We start from the raw sequence: 25,376 nt of genomic DNA, 5'->3' as shown, positions 1-25,376 counted from the left end.
TCAGAGTTCTGGTTTGGCCCTTGGTGGACATCTGCAACCCACCCATGGCACCTGGGTTCCCTAATATATGTTCACAGTTTTCAGCTGTCAGCACCCGCAGATGGTTTCCAAAGTGCTACCTGGACACCTGCCAGGTGTTGAAAGGAAGATGCTCTGCCTTTACTTGTATTCTTCTCTCTCACACCCTGAAGTAAATATTTACTAGTTTAGACACCTGTGGAATGGTGGGTTGTGTGTTCCACAATCCCCAGAGAGGGAGAGGGATTCCCAGGCTCCCTGTCCTGGTAGGACAAGAGACCAGGACTGGCAGCAATTCCAACGCAGGAAATAATCCACACACAGTTGGGAAAGTATAGCAGGCCAGAAACTCACACTGCAAGCTGTTCACCCACAAGCCAGCCACTCTATCACATGGAACTACGAGCTTAGATGGCAACTTCCCCTCCGGGCCTCCGAAACAGCCTTTATTGAGAAAAACAAAGCCCACCCACATCAGAAGGAAAAAGCCAGATGAGGAGGCAATGGGGAAAGATCTTTTTTAACAAGAAAACCAAAGGAACCAATTGAGAGACATCTAATTAGAAGGCAACATGAGGACCAATCCAAAGGCCTCTACTAACAGACACCCATGCACTGAATGAATAATTGTGTCAGGTCTTTTGTTTGGTTTGGTTTGTTTGTTTTTGAGTCATTCCCACCTCTGAGCTTGGACGCTACTCCAGGTGGTGCTCAGGGAAGAATGGGGTGCTGGGTGTCATGAGCCCAAGGCTTCTGCATACTCACTGGCCCTTTGAACTATTTCCTTCCTTCCCTTTTTGAGAAACTGATGGAGGGCCTGGTGAAAGTCCTGGTGACCAGGTTCTGCCAGGCACGTCCATCTATCCACACTTGCTTTGCTCCACAGACAGCTGGACAAGAACCACATCAACTGCATTGAGGAAGGGGCCTTCAGAGCTCTGCGTGGGCTGGAGGTGCTGTAAGTTAATAAGGCCTGGTGGAGGGGCACGGAGAGTCCCATAATCATGTCTCGGTCTGGACAGTTGGGGGGCAGCAAGACACCCCAAGCCTAGGCCAGGACAGAGGCATGCTTTGCTCCCTGCTCCCCAGCTTCTCTTGAAAATGGGTATTCACTCACTCAGGGATAAACTGGGGACAATGACCTCTAACACATAAGGCAGAATGTCCTCCTCCCCACCCTGTGCTCCAGTTTTCACACTCCTCCCCTCTCTGTCTTCCTGTCTCACTGCCTCGAAGCCTTGGGTCAGCTGGCCCATGATCACTGTCTGGTCTCTTTGAACTTGTCCTCCATCCCATTCAGCCCCGACCCTGCACCTTGGTGGGTGGCCTGTGGAACAGGGTGGGGGTGTCTGTCTGTGGAGAGCAGCTTGTCCCTCTTGCTACTGGGCTGACCCAATGGCCATGATCTGTGCAGGACCCTGAACAACAACAACATCAGCTCCATCCCTGTGTCCAGCTTCAACCACATGCCCAAGCTAAGAACCTTGTGAGTTGGTGGCTGCGGGGCAGGGACGGGGCACCTGGAGTGGAGTTGCCCAGGCAGCGGGCAGCGAGGGGTCAGGAGGGCTCTGGTGGGGAGACGCTGAGCACCTTTTTAAGGTCTTACCCACAAGACAGGTATTCTGTGTTGTAAACGAGCTGAGCCGTGTAGCTTGGGGCTCAATGACTCATATCCTGGGCAGGTACGTGCTCCACAGGTGTCCCGAGTATGTGGGGAGGGTCCCCAGGTTATTGTTGGAGCTGAGCACAGCTCCAGGTCATTGGACTCCTCGGGGGATGGATATGGGGCTGGCCTGGGTGGGCTGTGAGCACCTGTCCCCCCACAGCCGCCTGCACTCCAACCACCTGTTCTGTGACTGCCATCTGGCCTGGCTCTCCCAGTGGCTGCGGCAGCGGCCCACCATTGGCCTCTTCACACAGTGCTCAGGGCCTGCTGCTCTGCGCAGCCTCAACGTGGCCGAGGTCCAGAAGAGCGAGTTCAGCTGCTCAGGTGGGTACAGCTCATGCCAGGCCTAATGCTGCCTCCCTTAGATCTCTGTCCCTCCCTGAACTGGCACTCCCATCCGACCTTGTCTGTCACCTTTCCATATCCATCAGCTTCTTTTCTTCCTTATCACCACCTTTCCTGACCCATGGCTTCCTGTCCTTTTCCTTACTGTCTCATCTCCTCCTTTCTTCACCTATGACCTCTTGCCCTTATCCATTACCTCCTTTCCCCATCACCTCCTTTCTCCCCACAACATCTCCTGTCTATCCGTTCATCACTTCTTGAGCCATTCACCCTCTCCTGTCCTTACCTGCCCCTTTTGTCTCATCCATTTGTCTCATCCAATGTCTATCCTTCCTACCCCTTTCCCTCTGTCGCCTTTTCTCCTATGTCCCTTTTAGTCCCTCTACAATTCTTACTCGACACAGTGATTCTTCCTAGCCCCTCTTTCTGCCTCTTCTTCTTCCACCTTCCCATTGTAACACTCCTGCCATTCTGAAATGGAATGGGCCTATTTGGGCTGTCCTTAGTTTAGGATGAGAAGTTCTCCAGATCCAGGCCCTGTATGCCTTTATCCTCTACCTGGGGTCCTGTGACGGCTTCCTGACCAGTAACCCCTTGCTTTCTTGGACCTCCATACTGCAGCATCCTCAAAGAAAGTGCTGATCTATAGGGAGAAACTTAGAGGGCTGGAGCTCATGACTGGTAGGTTCACTCAGGCTCAGTGGCCTCCTAAGCACCACTGGGTGCAGCCCCGGTGTTCCGTACACCAAGGGGCATCCCCACAAACAAAGAGAAACCAAACAGAGCCTGCTTGACTCAGTGTCCTGGAAGATTTTATAGGAAGAAGAGTGATCCAGACACAAGAGAATCTTCTGGAGTTCACCTGTGAATTCCACAGACAGGCGCAGCCCACCTTGGTGACGGAGCTCAAGACTGTGGGCCAAAGCTCACAAAAGTTCATATTGGAGGGGTGACTCTGCGCAGTGTTCATGTGCAAGTTCCTGTCGGCTTTACTCTTGTGCTCAGGTTCTTCCTGTTACACTTCCATTTTTGTAAATGTGGCCCCCCCTTTTTTAAATGTCAATTTGGTGGCCACACCCTGTGGTGCCCAGGGCTTGCTTCTGGCTCTGCAGTTAGGTATCCCTCCAGGGACCATCTAGGGTCGTCTGGGATCAAACTGCCATCTGCCATGTGCAAGGCAAGTGCTCTATTCACTGTACTATCTCTCTGGCCCAGATGTATTTTTAACATACATTTGGTGAGCCTTGTTATGACAGTCTGGGCTCACCATCCTTCATTGTGGAATTCCCACAAATCAGCTAATAGTGAGAATGAAATTTTCTCACCTGTAAAGGGTTCTTGGTAAGGATAGTGCCATCAAATTAAATAGGAAATGCTTAATTATCATCCTTACTATCCTCTGGACAGGCAAGGTGAAGTGCTGAGGAATATGGGCCATGCCCAAAGCTTGTGGATCACATTTGTGTGCAGGAGTCACATGTAGACTCAATTCAGTGTCTAACAAGTCCCTGTAGTATGCTAGGCAGCCAGAGCCCTGCTCCCTGCCATTCCCTCTGTGTTTGGGGAGGGTCCCTCAGTGCTGCTTAGACATCCTGAGGTCACAGTCCCCTGCTCCTGCAGGCCAGGGGGAGGCTGGACGCCCGCCATCCTGCACCCTCTCCTCCGGCTCCTGCCCGGCCATGTGTACCTGCAGCAGCGGCATTGTGGACTGTCGTGGCAAAGGCCTCACCGCCATCCCAGCCAACCTGCCTGAGACCATGACAGAGATGTGAGTACAGACAGCAGGGCCCGAGGGTCCAGGGCACACTGCAGCTGACATGTGGGGGACATGGGCTGACTCAGCTGGACCCAGCAACTCTGGCAGTCTAGGGAAGGAGTGGGTGTCCAGCTCAGTTGATAGCATCTGCTAGAATCTATTTCTTTATATCAGCTTTATTTGTGGGGAGTCTAGGATAATAAATAGAGCTGAAATCTCAGCGCTCTGGTTCCCTGCCAAGTCAGCCAAGGCAAGAGGGAGCAGGAAAAGGAGAGGCAAGGGGCCTGGCTGGAGCAGGTGCTCAGTGACCAACTGACCATCTTCTGTGCTCTCTCCTAAGTCGCCTAGAGCTCAACGGAATCAAGTCCATCCCGCCTGGAGCCTTTTCTCCCTACAGAAAGCTTCGGAGGATGTGAGTAACTCCCTGAGGCAGATCTGGGCTCAAAGCCTCCAGGTGTCTCTGGAGGCTGCTTGCCTTAAGCAAGCACCATCCTTTGGCTGCAGGGGATGGTGGCTGCAGACTTTTGGGACTGGATTTGCTGTCCTGATTTGTATACCCCACTGTCCTTCAATGGTATCTGGGAGGGAGGGACGAAGTCTGCTGGCATGGTTGGAGAGGTATATCCAACTCCCTTCTCCTCCCTGCAGAGACCTGAGCAACAACCAGATCACAGAGATTGCGCCTGATGCCTTCCAGGGCCTCCGCTCCCTGAACTCACTGTGAGTAGCAGCATTAAGGAGTCTCTTGGAGGGCACTGGAGGGGAACACAGGGAACACAGACCTCAGGGTGCCTTGGTGTACCCCAGCCTACCTGGATGGGGTCCACTCATCCACCTGGATGGGGTCCACCTGCCCATCTAGATGGGGTTCATATGCATTCCTGACTTTGCCCATGGTCTCTATTGGCCCCAACCCCATTTTATCCAGGCCAGCCACACGGTAGGGTCTACCAGCTCTGCTTTCCCTGCCAACCCCCAGTTTCTTTCCTCCCAAATGTGCTCTGAGAGCCAGTGGTGGTGATTGATGCAAGGCTAGCATTTTCTTCCACCTGTGCAGTAACCCCTTTCTCCCCTGTGTTTACAGTGGGGTCCTACTATCTATAGAAACTACTCGGTGTCATAAATCCATCTCAGAAGTATTATAGTGTTATTTGCTCTCTTCTCTCCAAATCCTTGCCCATTCCCTGTCCCTCACTGGCTGAGGCCCCATGACTTTGACTCTTGAAAGTTCCCTCAGGGGCCCTGGTGTTGGTATGTTCTATTGGTCAGGGCTGCATATTGCTCTTAGGAATGGGCATTTGCTCTTGGACTCATGCTTGAGATAGATCAGGAAAAGGGAGGCAGATAGAAATCCCCTTGGGGCAGGCATGCAGGAAGCTGCTAGCTCCATGCCTGAGGGATGCTCTCTTTTCTTGGAGCAGAGTCCAGAGAAAAGGGTGGGACCAACTGTGAAGGGTCCCTTAAAGTTGTGAAGTGTATTATGGTCTGCATACCTGGCCACTTTCTCATATAAGGACATGAGATTCTGGAGACAACTAGCCCAAATGTTCAGCTCTAAGAAATGGTTGACGTGTCTCCTAAGTTAGAACACCAAACAAGAACACTAAACATTCAACAAGAACTGACCCAAGTGGGTTCCTGGGCATAGCCACCACCCCTCCCCAAAAGCCTCACATTTGGGAACTGTTGCACAGATGATGAACAAAGTAGGTCTCACTGACAGTCCCCACGCTGACCTTGCCTGCTTCATCTGCTGCCCCTCTACTCCGCTCTCTCTCCTGCAGGTGGGAGGATCTTTCAAAGTGCAAACAGAGTTTCGGGGACTTCCTCATGCTCAATTGGCCCTATTCACACTCACACCTTCTCAGCACTCCACCAGCCAGCCCCATCCCGCTGCTGGCTCTTTGCTCCCACTTGCCCTCCTCCAGAATAATCTGGAAGCCTGTTTGAGAAGGCGGCACACACTATTCTTACTCAGACTGATTGTTTGCTAGTGTGGCTAGTGGGGGCTGCTGGTTATCTTGGGGACAGAATATACTCCCTCCCCAAACTTCTTGCCTGCCTCACCTTCTCCCATGCACCCCTTCCTATCTGCATGTCTTTCTGAGTCTTGGCTTTCTCCCTGCTTTCTGACTACTTGTGGCGTTATGTTTTTGTCACACCTGGCATTGCTCAGGGGTTACTCCTGGCTCTACACTCAGAAATCGCTCCTGGCAGGTTCGGGGGACTAGATAGGATGTCGGGATTCGAACCACCGTCCTTCTGCATGCAAAGCAAATGCCTTACCTCCATGTGTTTTTAATGTGTAGCATACTCTTGTATTATACATTGAAAGCAACATTTTTGTTACACAAATTACACAAGTATAAAGATATAAACAATTGAGGCATGGTGGACACTCTGGTCTGCTGCTCTCCTGTGTCATATCACAGGAAAGACAGGCACAGTGAGCCAGGGCTTCTAATGCATGAGCCTCTGACATCCAAGATTTCCCCTCATAATTCTCTGAAAATATCTTCATTTTCTCTATCTGTGGGGTTTTACCTCTGAACAGTCTCTTGCTGATCCTACCCTAAATTAATTTCCCTGAAAGGGATCCTTTGCAAGACCTTGTGGGATCTGTGAACAGGTGTGTGTGTGTGTGTGTGTGTGTGTGTGTGTGTGTGTGTGTTCCTTTGTAAGACCTTGTGGGACCTGTGAAGTGTGTGTGTGTGTGTGTGTGTGTGTTCCTTTGCAAGACCTTGTGGGACCTGTGAAGTGTGTGTGTGTGTGTGTGTGTGTGTTCCTTTGCAAGACCTTGTGGGACCTGTGAAGTGTGTGTGTGTGTGTGTGTGTGTGTGTAGGGAATTGATCACACCTCCTCGGCCCATGTACCAGCAGTGTCAGCGGCTAAGGTCCCTTTTCTTACCTTTCCTTAATGTACTTTACTGCCACCTGCTGGCAGTCAGTACAATAACAGCCCCTTGGGGGAGTGGAAGGCCAGGGGTGTTGGTGCTTCCTACAAACTTCTGTCTGCTCACTCACTCTTCCTTTCTGGTGTCTTCTCTCCAGGGTTCTCTATGGAAACAAGATCACAGACCTCCCCCGGGGTGTGTTTGGAGGCCTTTACACCTTACAGCTCCTGTAAGTGCCCAGTGGGGCATTGGGACGGGGTTCAGGAAGGGGAGGTATCCTTCAGTCTCTCAGACCAGCCCTGTGGATGTCCTTAGGATGTGGGGCTCATTTGAGGCAGGTGGCTGGCAGGACAGTGGATTAGGCGAGCTGTGAGTGGGCTGTGAATAGGCCAGAGTGACCAGGCCTGGGCAAGCTGGAAGCCAGAGCCTAGAGACTCCTGAGATGTGTGTGTTGCCTGTGCCCTGTGGAGCTCTGAGTGTTTAGGGACAACATCATCTCCTGAAGTGGGACATCCAGGCCTGGATTAGCCTCCCAGGCCCCACAAGTTGTAGAACCTAAAAGCTCTGTTCAGTGAGCCCAGCAGAATTCTGGGAAGGCAGCGGTGCCTGGAAAATGCCCTCTGCTCTACTTTCTACTTTTTACTGTTCCAGAATCCCAGGACCTGCTCCTTTAGCCTCTGTCATGCCATGGAGGTGTCAGGGGTCCTGAGGAGTCTAATTCTGTATTTCCCCTCTCCTAACCACTTCGTTGACTTTGCTCACAGGCTCTTAAATGCCAACAAGATCAACTGTATCCGGCCTGACGCCTTCCAGGATCTGCAGAACCTCTCTTTGCTCTCACTGTATGACAACAAGATCCAGAGTCTGGCCAAGGGCACCTTTACCTCCCTGAGGGCCATTCAGACCCTGTGAGTGCCCCTTTCCCCCCACATCTCCTTTCTTCCAGGCTTTTTTGCCAGAGATCCCAAGATGGTAATGACTGAACTCTCACTTTCCTCCTTCATGCTGCTGTGGTCATGTTTTCAGAGTCCATGTCCATAGCTGGCCAGGTGTGTGGCCTCTCTTTATCTGTGCTGCCTAAATGGAGGCACCTACATGACTCCTACGCTCCACATCTTTCTTTCTTATTGGGGGGGGGTGTTGGACCACACCCGGTGACGCTCAGGGGTTACTCCTGGCTATGCGCTCAGAAATTGTTCCTGGCCTGGAAGGCCATATAGGATGCCTGAGATCAAACTGAGGTCCATCCTGGGTCAGCCATGTGCAAGGCCATGTGCCATGTGCCCTACTGCTGCACTATCACTCCAGCCCCATGCTCCACATCTTTCTGTCTGAGCCAGTGGTTGGCCTCTAGGTGCACTCTCTGGTTCCTTGGTGTGTGCCTGGTGGGGATTTATTAAGATTCTCCTGGCTGCAAGGGTCATGGACATTCCTGCCACTGAGCGTGCCGTAGAGGTGTCCTGGGTCCACACGAGTGCCCAGTTGGGAGCAGGTCCTGGAGCCATTCCCTCAGCAGGGATGTCAGCCAAGAAGACAAACTCATTTAAGCCCACACAGGCCCATGCCTAGCTCCTGCTTGCTCAATTGTCCTCTTTGAGCCAGGGAGGTAAGGTTGAAGTCCTATCGGCAAGTCTTGCCAAGTCTGTGAAATAGGGGGACCAACAGAGAAGCACCCCAGGAATATTTTGAGGCCCAATCCCACACACTCTGGAAGATCTTGGAGGTGGGTGGCAGGGACTGAGGGTCTTGCTGCCTGGGTAGAAGTAGAGTGCAGGAAGTGAGAGGCATATGCTCCGGAAGAACTCCAGCATTTGTTCACCTGATTGGGTGTCAAAGAAGCCCTGGATCCTGCACAGGATCCATCACAGTAGAGTGGTGCAGAGCTGGGCAGAAAAGTTTCTTAGTCCAGGGATAAATGGGAACTGGAAATAGCACAGTGGGGAACACTCTTCTGACCTGGAGGTTCGATCCTCGGCATCCCATATGGTCCCCCAAGTACTTCCAGGAAAGCAGAACCAGGACTAAGCCCTGAACACCAGTAGGAATGGCCCAAAATTATAAAGGAAAAAAATGTTTTGTCCATAACAGCTAAATAAATAATAATTTATAAAGAAGAGGCAAAGAGATGGGAATTGGTAAATCTCCTCACAATCACTAAGAAATTAACTTCCTCTTCCATTGTGCCTTTCCCATCCTCATAAAGCAGAACTGAACTTACAGAAACTGTTCTATAATACCTGGATCACTATTTGGATCGAGAATAAGAGGAATGAAAATCCAAAGTACAATCAGATTATCTTAGAGAAATTCTTTTTTAGACATTTGAGTGATTCCTGTTTTAGACCAGAGCAGAATAAATTGACCAAATCTTGCTTGATATTCCGTAGCTTCAAGACTTGTGGCTGAGTGCCTTGTGTTGTAGTATTGGTTTTTTGCTGTAGTTTTAAAATTTTTCCTTTTGTTGTGTGTGTGTGTGATGAGGTGGAAAGATGGGGCACATTGGATGGTCTCAGGAGTTATTCCTGTACTGTACTCATGTGTTCCATGCTTTGCCAGGCCAGCTATTGAGAGATGAATTGAGAACCATATGTGGTGCCTGGGATTCAAACCAGGGTCAGCAGAATGCAAAACAAGCACATTAATCCCTGTATTATCTCTCTGACCTTCTACAGTTTTTATCAACCCAAAAAATAAGGAAAAGGAGCTGGAGAGATAGCATGGAGGTAGAGCATTTGCCTTGCATGCAGAAGGTGGTTTGAATTTCAGCATCCCATATGGTCCCCCGTGCCTGCTAGGGGCGATTTCTGAGCGTGGAGCCAGGAGTAAGAGTAACCCCTGAGCACTGCTGAGTGTGACCCAAAAACCAAAAAAAAAAAAAAAAAAAAAGGAAAAATAGTTCTTCTTGTTGGGGAGACATACCTACTCCTGTGTTCAGGGGACCATGCATGGATTGAACCTGGATACCCCCAAATTTAAGGCAAATGTCTTAACCCCTGTACTACCTCCCCAGTTCCAGGAAAAAAGTAGTTTTAACAGTTTATACAAGAGGTATAACTTGTATCACATAAAGTCCACTTGTTTGAAACATGTAATTCAATGATTTTCAGTAAATTTACAGTTGCTTGGGTATCCCCATAATACAATTTTAGGACATTTTCACACACACCCCCAAATCCTTTATGCCCATCAATACCATTTCTTACTCATCCATAGGAAAACCACCAATTTACTTTCTGTCTCTACAGAGTTTCCTTCTCTAGATATAAAAATGGGACTTTGTGGGGCCCGCGAGGTGGCGCTAGAGGTAAGGTGTCTGCCTTGCAAGCGCTAGCCAAGGAAGGACCTCGGTTCGATCCCCCAGAGTCCCATTTGATCCCCCCAAGCCAGGGGCAATTTCTGAGCGCTTAGCCAGGAGTAACCCCTGAGCATTAAATGCGTGTGGCACGAAAAACAAAAACAAAAACAAAAATGGGACTTTGTGATAGGTCCTTTTTTGTGACCATTCTCACTGGCATGAGTATCAGTCCCATTCTCTTTTATTGCCAGAGGTCCACATTCTATTCTGCCATCTGGGTGATTGAACCTTCGGACCCTGCCCACTTTGTGAACAATACTGCTGTGGATACAAATTTCTGGAGACAAATGTCTTCGTGTTTCTTGGAATTTCTGGGTCCCACAGAAATTTATAATTCACTTTTTTAAGAAATTGTCACTGGACTGGAGCGATAGCACAGTGGGTAGGTAGGGCGTTTGTCTTGCATGCAGCTGACCAGGGTTTGATCCCCAGCATTCCATATGGTCTCCCAAGCCTACCAGGAGTGATTTCTGAGTGCAGAGCCATGAGTAACCCCTGAGCACAGGTGGGTGTGGCCCCAAAGCAAAACAAAATACAAAACAAAGAAAAAAGAAACTGGCACTGTTTTCCATAGTAGCTTTATTAAACATATCCTTTAGCTACATCTTCCTGGCTGCAGATTCCTTCCCTGTTGGCCAACTGTGAGTGTTGATTATCTGCCTCTCCCATTCTTCATTGTAACTTCTAATTCATGTCATAGAAAGAGGTTGGGGACCACTTTCCTCCACACCCTTTCCTTACGAGAAATGTCCGAGGACAAACAGCAGGGCCACTTGGTTCTCAGGATGCCTTAACCTCAATTGCTCTTGCCGGACAATTTTTTTCCTTTTTCCTGAACAACTACCCTCCCCAATTCCCTGACCTTTCCTTTGCAACTGTTAAAAAATTCCAAGCTGCGTCAAACACTTAAATTCATACAGAAACCACTTGCCTCTGTGGGTGGTTCAAGTTTATTGGTTGGTCCTACACAAATAGCCTGTTCTTAGCAAAAGATGCTTTCTATCCTACTGCCCTTGAGCATTTTAATATGTTGCCTAAGCCGCATAATTGAATTGATTTTAAACAACTTTCTACCAAGATTGTAATAAAGAGAGGCAATTCGTTCCGCCAGATGCCGGTTTCCCAGGCACAGACAGCTGTGACCGGGCGGCTGTCCCTGAATCTGATGTTTTCAGAGTTCCTAGTTCTGCCTTGGGGAATGGGCAAACACAACTTCTCTGTGTAAATGGGCAGTTAAACTAGGAAATGAAGACCAGCTGGATGCAGAAGAGGCGGAGGGAAGGGGAACTGAGGACTTGGTGGGAACGTGGGGTGCCTACCACATGATGTAAGGCCCAAAGGCAGAGCTGAGAAGGTCAGTCTGCAGCCGACCAGACAGTGCCCTGGTCGCCTATGGGCAGACTCTGCCCTGCCCATGTGAGGGACTGGGCTGAGCCAGTTTCTGGGGCCTGACATGATGCCCTGTTCCGAGGAGAAAATGGACCACGCTAATCCTCCATGCTGGAAGTTCAGGCTCTCGGGCACAGAGCAGGTGGGCCAGGTGTGGGGTGCAGGCAGGGTTTGACTAAAGTCTAGGCCCTAGACTCTGGTGGGTGAGTGGTCAGCTGTGTGACTCAGGTCTAGTTGCTCTGAGCCCTCCAGAGTGGTCAAGGCTGAAGACAGGAAACCCAGCCACAGGGTGGGTTCTCTCTGTGGGTGTTCTCTGCTCCTCCACTCTGCCACTCAGGCAAGAAGTCATGAGGGAGAGTGTAGGTGGTTTCCCGTAATAATTGCCCTTTCCCAGTGTCTCCCACCCAGAGCCAGCCAGAATTAGTTTTAGCTCTCTGGGCATGACTGTGGCCCCCACACCTCCTCCCAACCCTCCAAGCATGCTTGGCATGAGGATTCCTAGTTTTCTTCCTGTCATGTCTCCAACTCTGTGCAAGGTCCAGTGCTGGCCTGTCTTCAGGTTGCTCCACCTCTACTCCTGTTTGTGACATGTTCTAGGGCAGAGGGAGGCAGCAGGGAGGCAACCTAGGTGGGAGCAGCGCAGATGTGTCACCCCCCGGCCCCTGATCTCACCTCTGCCTCGGGACAGGCACCTGGCCCAGAATCCCTTCATCTGTGACTGCAACCTCAAGTGGCTGGCCGACTTCCTGCGCACTAACCCTATTGAGACAAGCGGCGCACGCTGCACTAGTCCCCGGCGCCTGGCCAACAAGCGCATCGGGCAGATCAAGAGCAAGAAGTTCCGCTGCTCAGGTAGTACCACCCGCCGGCCCTCGGCCTCCACCAGCTGAGGTCCTGTGATGCTTCCTGCCTGCCTTCCCTATGGTGCCCCTGGCCATCCTGTTTCCCACTGTAGAATCACAGCCCAGTTCTAGGCCTGGGCCTGATTGGTTTTCAGTTCCACTCTGATGGCAGCGAGTCCCTGAGAAGCTCCTATAGGGACTGAGGTGCACATGTCTGCTTCCAAACCAGCCCATCCTCCATGGTTCTCATGGAGTAGTGGGAAGACCAGGAGCCTTGCTTGCCAAATTGCAGGGAAGAGATGAGTAATGGGGTAACTTCTGAGCCCTGGGCCCTGCCTGTGTCCTTGCAGGGAGCATTCCTGTGGCTTGGGGCTCCTTGAGAGAAGTGTGAAGTGGGGCTTTCCTGACACCAAGACAGACTGTACCCCGCAAGGGGGTGTGCACATGGGTCTGGGGTCCACACTTAGGACCCCCTCAACCCTGAGTGCCTTCAGTGGGGTACATGCAGTTGCTCTTTGCATGGGGCCCTTCTTGGGTGGTCCACAGGCCCATCATGTTATTTCTGCTTTTCTCCCCAGCCAAAGAGCAGTACTTCATTCCAGGTAGGACTGGCTGGTCAGGAAGCCACTGGCATTCCCTTTGGTGGGCACGGCAAGGTGGGGGTCCTGGCTGGGACTTAGCACCCTCTTCCCCCAGGCACAGAGGATTACCAGCTCAACAGCGAGTGCAGCAGCGACGTGGTCTGTCCACACAAGTGCCGCTGTGAGAACAGTGTGGCTGAGTGCTCCAGCCTAAAGCTCGCCAAGATCCCGGAGCGTGTCCCCCAGGCCACAGCCGAGCTGTAAGTCCCCAACCCCTCCATGCTCCTCCCCTGCCCCTGCACCTCCTTCTCTAGCCAGGCCTCTCTGGGCTCTGCTGGGTCAGCGCTATGTGGGGCTACTGCTCACACCTCTCTGGCTTCAGAGGGGGCAGAGCAGTGACCGGTCCTGTCACCTCTGTTTCTCACTGTTACCCTTCACGCCTTCACTCTGTCTGCAAGGACAGATACCACTAGCCTGAGTTGTGGCTGATAGGCTCAGCCACCCTATCATTTTTTGTGGGGGTTTGGTTTGGGGGCCACACCCAGTGGCACTCAGGGGTTACTCCTGACTCTGCACTTAGAAATCGCTCCTAGCAAGCTCGGGGGTTTAGGTGGGGGTACCATCTGGGATGCCGGGAATCAAACCCGGATTCATTCGGGATAGTCTGTGTGCAAGACAAATGTCCTACCTATAGCTATGCTATTACTCTGGGCCCACCACCCCCCATCATTTTTAAATTAATTTTTTAAATTAACTAAAACATTCATTTTTGTAAGGGAGGATTTCCCAAGCAGTGCTCAGGGATACTGGATCACTCTTGCTGGGCCAGTGAATCAGTAAGACCCAAAGAGATGGTGCTTCTCGGGCCATGTCATGGCGGGGAGCACCTGAGTTACCTTGACAGTGCACTGGGCTGTGAGCTGGCAATGGAATGAGACAGGTCTGGACATGCAAAGTGTGTGCCCCTGACCCCCAGTTCATCTCTTCCAAGAGAACTGACCTGCAAACGTGGAACTCATGGCCATGAGACCACACAGCTGTTATTTATGCAGCTGAAAGTTCATAGTGTCTTTCATGTGAAAAATATGCCCACTCTCCAGCCCAGTGCTGGGCCCACTGTTTCGTGCAGTAGGACCAATGCATTCTTTCTGGAGTCCAGAATATGCCCCGATTATTCTTAGAAGATACTTTCATCCTGCCCTTCTCGAGTGTCGACTTTCTCCTCATTGCTTCACAGACGACTCAACAACAATGAGATCTCCATCCTGGAGGCCACTGGGATGTTTAAGAAACTCACACATCTAAAGAAAATGTGAGTCACTCACTGGCCAGAGGGTGGGATAAAGGCTGCAGGGGCAAGGAGGGCTCCTATGCGGGGAAGAGAATTCAGTGCCTCAGAAGGGTTCCTAAACACCAGCATCCTCCTATGCAGCAACCTAAGCAACAACAAGGTGTCGGAGATCGAGGACGGTGCCTTCGAGGGGGCAGCATCTGTGAGTGAGTTGCACCTGACCGCCAACCAGCTGGAGTCCATCCGGAGCGGCATGTTCCGGGGCCTTGATGGTTTGAGGACCCTGTGAGTAGGGGTGTGGGGGAGCCAGCTGAGCGTGGCTGTGTGCATGAAAGATGGCACCACCCTCAGCCCCAGAGTGTGGGTACCTGAGAGATGTGGGGTGAGGGCTGGTGCAGTTCCCTGTTCCTCTGTGTTCCCTGAATTGGGAATGTCCCATGCTTGCTGGCAGGAAGGGGGTGGAACTTTCAGGGCCCCCCCATATGACCTCATGGTCAAATCAGCTGGAGTCCTGCTTTGTGGGCTCAGTTCAATAGATGGTGCTACCGCTCACCGGGTTGGTGCTGAGTCGGGAACAGGGCAGGTGTCACTCTTAGAGATGGGGGCCAAGCTAGGCTGAGAAGATGGTCTGGATTGAATCGGCTCCTGCAGGTCACAGTCAAGAGGTGAAACGTGGTTCTGTGGACATTCACTTTGGGATGGAGCCCTAAGAGCTAGGCACAGGCAGGGTTTGGTTTTAGCAAGGTCTCCTGGGCATGGACATGTCATGTAGCATGGAATTAGTTAGGGCAGGTCCTAAGTGTCTCTGGACGAAGGAAGGAAATGGAGAATAGGCGTCTCGGACAGGGGGAGTGTAGAGGGTGCAGGCAAGGAGGTGTCCACTCCCCTGCTAATTAGAAAGCCAACCATGCTCACTGGCTTTTTCAGGAAAGAAAAAGCTTTATTGCAGCCAGAGTACAGAGGGGGCAAGAACTGTGCTTAGCTTCACCTCCTCCCCTTGTTTCAAGGAGCCTTGATACAATGGCAGGAGGGACTTAGAACTTCTGTCATCTTGAGAGGCAGGAGGTGGGCTTCAGGACACATGGGATTGGGAGATTCAGGATATACAAGATTGGAGGTTTCTGGGTACATGGGGCCTTCAGACACAAAGGATTGGGGATTTTAGGACAAATAGTATGGGGTTTTGGGATGTTTGGGGTAGGACTCAGGACACAGGACTGGGGGGTGGGGCTCAGGACCCACAATTTGATGACGGGTTTTCTATGTGTTTTCTCATAAACTGTAACTCTTTTTTTTTTTTTTTTTTTTGGTTTTTGGGTCACACCCGGCAGCGCTCAGGGGTTACTCCTGGCTCTATGCTCAGAAATTGCCCCTGGCAGGCACAGGGGACCATATGGGATGCCGGGATTCCAACCATCCTGCATGAAAGGCAAATGCCTCCATGCTGTCTCCCTAGCCCCATAAACTGTAACTCTTAATAATGCTTAGATAGTTTGGTCTGATTTGTAGGTAAAAGGGAGCAGAAGCAAATGGCTGATTTTTTTGGGAGTGAATTTCTGTTTTTTTGTACCTTCCTTCAAAGCTAGTTATAGGGGGTCAGAAAGATGGCTCAATGAGCAAATGGCTTGCAAACAAGAGTTTGATCCCTAGACCATGTATCTCCTGATCACTGCTGGAAATGACTTCTGAGCACTGAGCCAGAAGTCATTGTCCCTGGGGATCACTGGGTATGACCCTAAGATGAAGACAAACAAAACCCAGCAAAAACAGTTGTAGAAGCAGATCCTGCAAAAACAATGAGACCAAAAAGTTGTGATGTTTTGTAGGATCCAAATGCTCAGTGCTGGGCTCTTGGCTAGAATTCAGATGCTGTGGGACCCCTTGGGATGGTTCAGGGGCCCCAGAGAGGGATTTGTGGATGGACAACAATGGCTAAAGCCTCAAAGCTTGGGAAGAGGTCCTAGGACACAGCGTCCTCTCCCCTGCCCAGGATGCTGCGGAGCAACCGCATCAGCTGCATCCACAATGACAGCTTCACGGGCCTTCGCAATGTCCGGCTTCTCTCGCTCTATGACAATCAGATCGCCACCATTGCCCCAGGCGCCTTCGACACCCTCCAGGCCCTCTCTACGCTGTGAGTGCTTCCCTGAGGGACAGGAGATGGGGACCCCCAGGGTGTGGCCACTCTAATAGGCTCACCCGGGATGTTTGGGGCTGTGGGTGGTTGAAACCAGGGTCCCTGGAGATGGACTGTTGCCTCTCGATTCTTGGGCCGAGAAGGCTTGACTGCTGCCACCAGCGTGACCACCCCCCACCTCTTCCAGAAACCTCCTGGCCAACCCTTTCAACTGCAACTGCCAGCTGGCCTGGCTGGGCGACTGGCTGCGAAAGAGGAAGATTGTGACGGGGAACCCACGCTGCCAGAACCCCGATTTCCTGCGGCAGATACCCCTCCAGGACGTGGCCTTCCCTGACTTCAAGTGTGAGGAAGGTAAACTTATGGCCCCCAGAAAGCAGCGGAGAGGGCGAGCGGACAGACAGGAAGATGGGGAGTGGGAGGCTTCCCTGAGGGTTGGGCCCTCTGCCACTTTCAGAACAGGGGCATATGCACTAATATTCTGGTGAAGGGCTCTGCACACACAGTCCAGTTCAAGGATGCTGTGACGGTGATTATCCAACAGAGGGTCAAATAATTTACCATCATTGGGTCTTCTCAGGTCTCTGGGTTCTGGGTCCCTGGTAGGGACCAGTTGTAAAATAAAAATCCACAAGTTGTGAGATCACCCCACACACTGTGTTTTGTTTTTGTTTTTGTTTTTTGTTTGTGTGTGTGTGGGGGGTTTGGGTCACACCTGGTGATACTCAGGGGTTACTCCTGGCTCTGAGCTCAGAAATCGCCCATGGAAGGACCATATTGGGATACCGGGATTCGAACCTCGGTCAGTCCTGAGTAGGCTGCTTGCAAGGCAAACGCCCTACCGCTGTGTTATCTCTCAGGTCCCACACACTGTGTTTCTAACCCCTTAAGGAGACAGGTAGCAGCAAAGAAATAATAAGCCAAACCAGTCAGGAAAGAGCCACGAGCCAGTCTGCTTTTCTCCTCCATGATTCCTTGCCTCTGCCAAAAGCCAGAACTGACTTTTTTTTATTATCCCAGAACAAAATCAACCTGCAGGGCAGAGCAGAGCAGAGTGATCCAGAGGGCTTTTACATATCAAAGGAGAGATTTAAGGGAGATAGGAAGATGGGGAAAGCCTTTGTTTTGGGTTATTAGCTGGATGCCATCTTACAATAAAAGAAACTTGGATACCATAGACTCTTATTACAGTGCTCATTATAAGAATGTTTAGCAAACTTATTTTCAAACTGTATATATATTTGCAGAAATGTTCTTGTGATTTTGTTTAGATAAGCTTATGGAAAAAAAACTCAGATGTTGTAGACTTATGTTGCAGTGCTCAGTGTAAGAATGTTTAAGAGATTTCAAATTAAGTGTAGCTGCAGAAAGGTTCCAATGTTTGTGTTCAGAGAAGTCTATGAAAAAATTTTGTGCATGTATAAGACAATGATATGGAAAAAGCTGATTGTTTTGAGAATGATGTATACAATTTAAAATTTGATGCTATAATAGATAACTTTTACTGTGCCTATGCAAAATAACAGCCACTTTTATAAGTTCTCATCTGGGATTCTCAGTTCTGGCAGAGAAAAGTAGAACAAACTTTTGTAACTTCTGTCTGTCTGTCTGTCTGTCTGTCTGTCTGCCTGTCTCTCTCGGTTTTGTTTTAAACACAAAGGGTGAACTGGTAAGATGACATCCAACTATTAACTCAAAACAAAGGTGTTCCCCATCTTCCTATGTCCCATATATCTTTCCTTTGAGGTATAAAAGCCCCCCTGGATCACTCTGCCCTGCCCCGCCCTGGTGGATTTTGTTCTGGCTTTTAGAGGCAGAGAGACATGGAGAGAAAAGCAGACTGGCTTCATGGCTCTATCCTGACTGGCTTGGCTTATTATTTCTTCCCCATTATCCTGCTTCTTCAGACCTATCTGCCTAAGGGGTTAGAAACACGTTGTGTGACAACTCATGGATTTTTAATTTACATGGGCCTACCTGTTCTCCATCAGCTTTTTAGCTGGGGTGAGTGGCTGAACCCCTCCAGATGCAGAAGAATGCACTTCACTTATTCTTTAAGCTGGCTCAAAGCACTGCTCTGAATGAATAAGGAGGGAAATCAGGGTGTTGAGTTACTGGAGACCATAGGGACACCCTCACTGAATGGGAAAGAAGTTATGTTTAATAATATGTTTAATAGTAGTTATGTTTAATAATAATCTGAGGTCTGAAGTGAAAGAGATCACCAAGATGTTTTAATTCAAAAGGGACACAGAGCAGAGACTGCCAGGGGTAGGGTTGTGTCAGGGAGGGTATCTGTGCATGAGGTGCAGAGACCTAAAGCTTCATTGCCCTCACTGATCAGCCTTCATGCCTTTTTCTCCAGGCCAGGAGGAGGTAGGCTGCCTGCCACGGCCACAGTGCCCCCAGGAATGCGCCTGCCTGGACACTGTGGTCCGATGCAGCAACAAGCACCTCCAGGCCCTGCCTAAGGGCATCCCCAAGAACGTCACAGAACTGTGAGTACCCCGAGTGAGCCCTGGAGTCAAGAGGAGACAACAAATGCAGGCTGAGCTAACTGAGAGCTTGGGGTTAGGGCTTGCAAGGGACGCTGGTTCCAGAAGGCTTTGAATTTTGTCTAGGGCCAAGAGAAAGTGCATGCTGCAGGTGTGGGAGGCCTGAATTGGATCCTATACCACATGGTTCTCTGAGCACTGTATGCTCAGGTATGGTACCAAATCCAAACCCAGAAAGATGGGGCTTTTTGGTGCACGGAGTAGGACACACTACAGTGTGGGCAGCAAGTAAATTAACTGTGATTAACTGCTTTGGGGGAGATCCATTCTTGGGAAGCAGTGGATGGGGTCCTGGCTGGGGGGCTCAGGATCCATCTCTCATGGTGGAGTACAGCAGGGAGCATTGGGTATTTGTGTGTGGGAGTATAGATTGCAGTCCCTGGAATCATAAAATCTTTATTTCTTCAAAACTGTGGGAAGCTACAGTTGGGGAACATCTGGTAGGCATGGCCTCAAGAAAAGCCACTAGGTGCAGGGCAGAAATGGGGGCTAGAAGGGAGGCCTAGGTGAAGAGATGAGATTGGGACCAGGTCCTAGGGTGGGTATGAAGCTCACCCTAGGTCTCTGCAGTGTATGGGCCTGGGCCTGGACCATGAGGAAGACAGGTGCTGCTGATGGAGTCAGGGGAAGCTGGAGGGGTGTGAGACCCTCAGCTTAATGGGCTGATCTCATGCACCTGCCAGCAAGAAGCGAGGGGCCCGGAAATGGGTGTGAACGATGAGCCGCAGTGCAGACCCCACAGTCCAGGAGGGACTGAGCCCTGACAGGGAGAATGCTGTGCAGTCCAGGCAAGGGCTGACTCCACATCGTAGTTGATTTTACCATCTGGATGACACCTGCCCAAATGACCTAAAACATTCCCATAATCTCTCTCCCTAGAGATCCTGGACTTGTTGGGCAATTGGGTTGGAGGAAGGGCACTGAAGTTGCAGAGAGAGCCTGCCTGGGGCTCTGCAGAGAGGGAGCCGAGAGGGAGGGAGCCCACTAACTGTCCTGCTCTCCCCACAGTTACCTGGACGGGAACCAGTTCACGCTGGTTCCAGGACAACTGTCCACCTTCAAGTACCTACAGCTCGTGTAAGTATCCAGCCCTTGAGGATCTCAGAGGACAGGATGAGCCTGGCGACCTGCCCCTCAGGCTTCAGCTTTTCTGAGTGGAGTGCCCACCACCCCTTCTTCTTGGGGGATCTGTGCATTCACTGAAGCCCTTTTCTCTGGGAATGGCAGTGCATAGAGCTGTTTTGCCATCTAGCGGTTGTGCTGACACATCGCACCGGACATCGCACTGTTCTGAATCCACTCTAGGATCCTTCTCGTGCGTGTGTGCGTGTGTGTGTGTGTGTGTGTGTGTGTGTGTGTGTGTGTGTGTGTGTGTGTGTGTATGTGTTCAAATGTGAAACATGGCAGTTAAAATATGCATCTGTCAACAAGTTTCTCTGTAGGATCACAGCTAAGACTTTTCTATTATCTCTACCTTTGACCCTTTCTACTCCATGAAATTACACAAAGGAGGTCTGAGAATCAATTCAGTTCCACTTAGCCTTACAGTCTAATTAACACCCTGCTTCAATGGTCTTTATTTGCTCATTCATTGATTCTCCCCCACCCTGATGCCTTCCATAATAGCCCAGAGAATATTCCATCAATAGTATGGTTTCAAGCACGGCATATGATCTAGAGCTGTTTGCAGTGGGTTAGATTAGAAACTCATTAGCATAGGAATCAACATCTTGCTTTTCTATTGAGAAAATCTTGCTATAGTGGCTGAAAAATATAAATGTGCTGGGTGTTTGGTGATATGGAGGTAATACTGTGGAACATTTGTTCAAGCACTGGCCTCTGGGTGTGGATAGGCTTGTGGGCTCTGCAACTGCAGCTCACCTGTCTTTGCTGACAACCCCACAAATACGTTTTGAGCATTTGAATGATGGGGCAAGCAGATGAAGATTGAGAGTGACTAGGTGGCTGGTGCCAGAGTGCCAAAACCTCCTTCATCACTGCTTACCCCCAGATCCACTTGGGGGTGGGCAATGCTGATGTTAGCAGGATTTTACGGTGAAGCCTGTTTGGAGCTGAAACACCACCTCCCCCATCTCAGGGAGACAAAAAATATACTGAACCCAGCTATGAACTTCAGTGACCCTGAAAGCGAAGGGCAACTTTGAGTGACTGAGCTAGAGAAATATCTCCTCAGAGGAAATGAAGGCAGGCCTGTGGTTTCATTAACACACATTTTCTGAGCCAAGAGGCCCATAGGCCAGATGTGGAGGCCCTCCAGTGGGCTTGCTCCAGGGATGCCAATCAGATACCACTGTCTTGGGGTGCAGATAGAGAAATGGAAGCACACGAAGTGGCAGGAAGGACAAGGGTTCCAACATGGAAATATAGGTCAGGGCCATTTTGGGGCAAGGTAGGATCCTATCAGGTTTGTGTCACTGGGTGTCTGCTGGGAAAGGTGGGTCGGCAGGCAGTGAGGCAAGGGTAGGAGAGAGCTGGTGACAGAAGCTGTGGAGCAGGGACAGGTGTGACAGAAGATCAGAGGTGCAGCTAAAGTGGATGTTTGCGTGTAGCTCCATGCAGGGGGGAGAGAAAGTATGAGATGGGGGTCTAGCGTGAGCGTCTGCAGAACAGCGGGTATCCAGAGGGTATTTCTGAGTGACGTTGGCCCCTGAGGGGGCCACCAGCACTAGACAGGGATCCTCTGGAAGGCTGAAGGGAGGGGGTTCAAGACAGTACTTTGGTGAGGTCCAGGTGGAAGGGATGGGTTGGATCAAGGAGGTGTCACAAGGAGGGGAATAAAGGTAGAGGGTCAAGGAGAGGGGGGAGTTAGACAGTCTGCAAAGAGGGTTTTCAAAGATTTGGATAGGGAGTATTACTGCCCTCTGGGGTCAAGTCAGCTCTGCCCCTGCCAGCTCTGTAGCTGAGTCATGCTGTGCTGCATTTGTCATGGGGTTACTCTTCCAGAGGACATGGAGGGGCCCATGAAGCAGCCTATGTAAACAGCAAGAAAGCAGATAACAACCCTTCTCCTCCTGGCATGTAGAGAGCTGTTGATTCTCCTGATGGGAGCATTTACATGCAGAGGGCAGGAAAGGACACATGAGGCCCCATGGGCAAACTGGGGTAGCCTTGGTAGAGCAAAGAGGGAGATGCTTTCTTCCCAGGGGAACCTCTTTGTCTTTTCCAGGGACCTGAGCAACAACAAGATTAGTTCCTTGAGCAACTCCTCCTTTACCAACATGAGTCAGCTCACCACCCTGTAAGTGAAGGCCGGGCAGGGGTGGGCAAGGGTGGGCACAAGGGTAGGCAGAGCAGATGTGGTTTGGGTACAGGCTGTGAATTCCAAGACTTTCCTGTGTCCGGGCACTCAGATGGCAGAGACTCCTTCACCTGGCAGGTACTGCTAGACTGAAGATGGTGTAAAAACATTCTTTATATATGAAACAGTGTCTGTATTAAAAAGTGCATCAGGGGCCAGGAAGGTGGCGCTAGAGGTAAGGTGTCTGCCTTACAAGCGCTAGCGTAGGACGGACCGCGGTTCGATCCCCCGGCGTCACATATGGTCTCCCCAAGCCAGGGGCGATTTCTGAGCTCATAGCCAGGAGTAACCCCTGAGCGTCAAACGGGTGTGGCCCAAAAACCAAAAAAAAAAAAAAAAAGTGCATCAGATAGAAAGGTTGAGTTGAACCAACAATTCAGCTGACATGTACAAACCCCTCAGTCCCTCTAGTCCCTCCCGGTTTGTATTCCTCTTCTCCTGAGTCTAACTTTCATGAAATTGCTCTGTGCTCTTTTCATGTCTTTCATTTTCCTGGTGCTGGAGCTAGAACACAGGCTCACACCTGTAAGGCAGAAGCTGTACTGCTGAGTCACCTCACCAGCCCCAACATAACTGAAGGGGCTTGTGAAAGATCTGGCAATTTCTGAAGTAAAAGGACCAAAAATTAATTAGGAACCAACCACACCACTGTGAATCGCGAGATTTCTGGCAGCACTCACTCACTGCGTTTCTCAGGCAAAAGGGAATGGCGAGTAGGAAAAGCTGAAGAAGCCCTGGTCTAGTAGTCCAGGGCAGTAGTGCTCGGTCATCCAGGGTTCTCTTTAGGGGGCCCGGAAGCACCTGAAAGTCCCAGTTCTCAGAGCCAGATGAGGGGTGGGGAATGACAGGCATCCCCAGTGTAAAGGACATACCCTGCAGGGAACTGTCCACAGTTCTGAGATCCCGGAAGCCCAGGAATGGAAGGCAGAAATGTTTTCTTTCTCCTGCCAGTATTTGATGATGACTTCAGGAAGGCCCAATCAATGAACATCCTACTGCACAAACTTGGAGTTCAGTGTGGTACCTTATGATATAGGTTCAGACCCTTGAAGCCATCCCACCATCAAAGGAATGACCACTTCCATGAGCCCTAAAGTTGCCTTGTGTCCCTTGGTAATGTCCAAACACTTGACCCTTCTCTGCCCTGGGTACCCACCAAGTCAGGTTCTATAATGGGTTTGTGTTTGCTAGAGTTTTACACACATGAACTCATTCAGCACAGCCTGGTTTTCCTTTGGCTTTTTTCAGCCACACAGTTTCTCTGATTCATCCATATCTGTGAGCACTTGCAGTTCTGTGGGGTGGAGAAATGAGCTGTCTGATTGGTGGGCATTAGGGGCATGTTCCCTCGGGGTTATTACAAATACTGTTTTCCTGGTAGTTGATCTGCTCCTATAGAAGTCATTGATTTGGAAGCATTGGGAAGACTGGCTTAACCTAAGGACTCTAGAGATTGAGTCATGAAATCAGCTGACTGATTTAATCAAGTCTTTTAAGGGCGAGATACATAGTACCAGGGTTAAGGCACTTGCCCTGCTTGTGGCTGACCCAGGTTCGATCCACAGCACTGCATATGGTCCCCCGAGTACCATTAGGAGTGATCCCTTAGTACAGAGCATGGAATTAAATCCTGAGCATCACTGACTGTGTCCCCCTAATAGCAACAACAACAAATTTAAAAAGTCTCTGCTTGGGGGCTTGCTGGGGGCCACTCACTGTGTCAAGGGACATTGGTGGAGAACCCTTTCAAGGGGTGTCAATTTGTTCGCAGGCTATAGTTGAGGAAACTGCTCAGGATCTCACAGGTTCCTTAGCCAGAGTTCCAGCCCATGCTCAGTCACCCAGAGGACTAAAAGCAAAACTGTCCCAAACCTCCTGAGTCCTGACTGGACTGTAACACACACGCTCCCCCTGTTTCCCTTTCCCTCCTCCCTCCTCCCTGCCCCTCTTTCTTCCCTTCTACAGGATCCTCAGCTACAATGCTCTCCAGTGCATCCCTGCTCTGGCCTTCCAGGGGCTGCGCTCTCTGCGCCTGCTGTAAGTGCTCCCTCTCCTCTCCTGCAGGAACTCAGAGTTTAGTGTCTCCCACTAGAGGAAGGGGTGAAGAGTCTAAATTTGGGGCACCCACTGGGAATAAACTGGAAACTCTGAGAAATGGGGGCAATTGTCTCCAAGCTATATTTGTGTGTATGTGTTAGGGGGTATGGTTGTAGCCCCTCTTTTGCAAGGGAGGCTTAGGTTCCCGGGACAGTGTTGCTTGCAGGAAATCTGTAAAGCTTTATGAAGAGTTCCCACTGCAGGGCTATTATGTGAGCAGAGTCTGTTTTGCCAGCTGGAAGGTCCATTTTCCCTCAGACTTGCCTGAACAGTCTGACCTCCCTCATCTCCATGCTCTGGCTTTGGATTACCTTCCTGCCCCTCAGACTCCAGGGTCAAGAGTGGAAGGATATAGGCCTGTTCTACCCTTTTTGTCCCATAAACAGTTCCTGGATTTGAGTTATTTAGAAAAGAAAACATTAAAATTCTCTGTAAGAATTGAGTACGATTTTTCGGGGTTCCCTCTCCCTAGCCTGTATGCATGTTGCTCTCATCTCTGAGAGCAGAGATGGACAGATAGTGGCTGCTCCCAGCAGGGCTGAAACCTCTGTCTCTAACCTCTGACTCTGAGTGTCCCTGGATGTGGCACCAAAACCACTTCTCTCTCCCAGGTCCCTGCATGGCAATGACATCTCTACCCTCCAAGAGGGCATCTTCGCAGATGTGACCTCCCTGTCTCACCTGTAAGTAAACTCAGGCAATCTTTCAGGACCTCTTTGGACAAACTAAACAGAACTTGGATTCAAGGAAAAATATTGACTTGGCCCAAGAGCCCCAGAATATTTTGCCTTTATCCTGAAGTTACTTAAATCTATGAACTTCAAACACTGCATTTCAGACCCTCACATTTTAGCATCCCACCTGTCACTGCAGTGAGGTGTAAAAATACTCTTTACAAGTTTGCTCTTGGTATCCACCATTTGCTGCTACTAACACTTTCTCCTGTCTCAGATCATGGAGTCCCCCAATCCTAATACCATCCACCATCCACCTGCTCTGCAACACCATCCTCCTGCCCTGCCTGCTGCTATTCCTGTTCCCCACACAGAAAATGTCCCAGAAGGTGTGAGGAGATCTCCTAAGAGTCCCTTATTGGGAGCCAATACTCCTATTCATAGCAGCATTATTCAT

General features: G+C 50.4%; 1 protein-coding gene across 1 annotated transcript in view; it reads left to right on the top strand.

Annotated features, from left to right (window-relative positions):
• Window positions 1-25,376, top strand: part of SLIT1 (slit guidance ligand 1) — a 157,904-nt gene that overhangs the window by 104,891 nt on the left and 27,637 nt on the right. The window contains exons 6-25 of the mRNA XM_049764381.1: window positions 905-976; window positions 1,433-1,504; window positions 1,845-2,008; window positions 3,650-3,797; window positions 4,126-4,197; window positions 4,434-4,505; window positions 6,837-6,908; window positions 7,444-7,587; window positions 12,112-12,275; window positions 12,844-12,867; window positions 12,962-13,106; window positions 14,084-14,158; window positions 14,279-14,422; window positions 16,128-16,271; window positions 16,462-16,628; window positions 18,640-18,772; window positions 19,838-19,906; window positions 22,017-22,088; window positions 24,114-24,185; window positions 24,857-24,928. Of these exons, the coding sequence (XP_049620338.1) occupies window positions 905-976; window positions 1,433-1,504; window positions 1,845-2,008; window positions 3,650-3,797; window positions 4,126-4,197; window positions 4,434-4,505; window positions 6,837-6,908; window positions 7,444-7,587; window positions 12,112-12,275; window positions 12,844-12,867; window positions 12,962-13,106; window positions 14,084-14,158; window positions 14,279-14,422; window positions 16,128-16,271; window positions 16,462-16,628; window positions 18,640-18,772; window positions 19,838-19,906; window positions 22,017-22,088; window positions 24,114-24,185; window positions 24,857-24,928 (2,097 nt within the window). The remainder of the gene's footprint in view (window positions 1-904; window positions 977-1,432; window positions 1,505-1,844; window positions 2,009-3,649; window positions 3,798-4,125; window positions 4,198-4,433; window positions 4,506-6,836; window positions 6,909-7,443; window positions 7,588-12,111; window positions 12,276-12,843; window positions 12,868-12,961; window positions 13,107-14,083; window positions 14,159-14,278; window positions 14,423-16,127; window positions 16,272-16,461; window positions 16,629-18,639; window positions 18,773-19,837; window positions 19,907-22,016; window positions 22,089-24,113; window positions 24,186-24,856; window positions 24,929-25,376) is intronic.

The sequence above is a fragment of the Suncus etruscus genome, chromosome 17 (genome assembly GCF_024139225.1).
Source record: "Suncus etruscus isolate mSunEtr1 chromosome 17, mSunEtr1.pri.cur, whole genome shotgun sequence".
Classification (NCBI taxonomy): domain Eukaryota; kingdom Metazoa; phylum Chordata; class Mammalia; order Eulipotyphla; family Soricidae; genus Suncus; species Suncus etruscus.
Note: the sequence above shows the minus strand (reverse complement) of the source record. Positions and strands in the feature narration are given on the sequence as shown.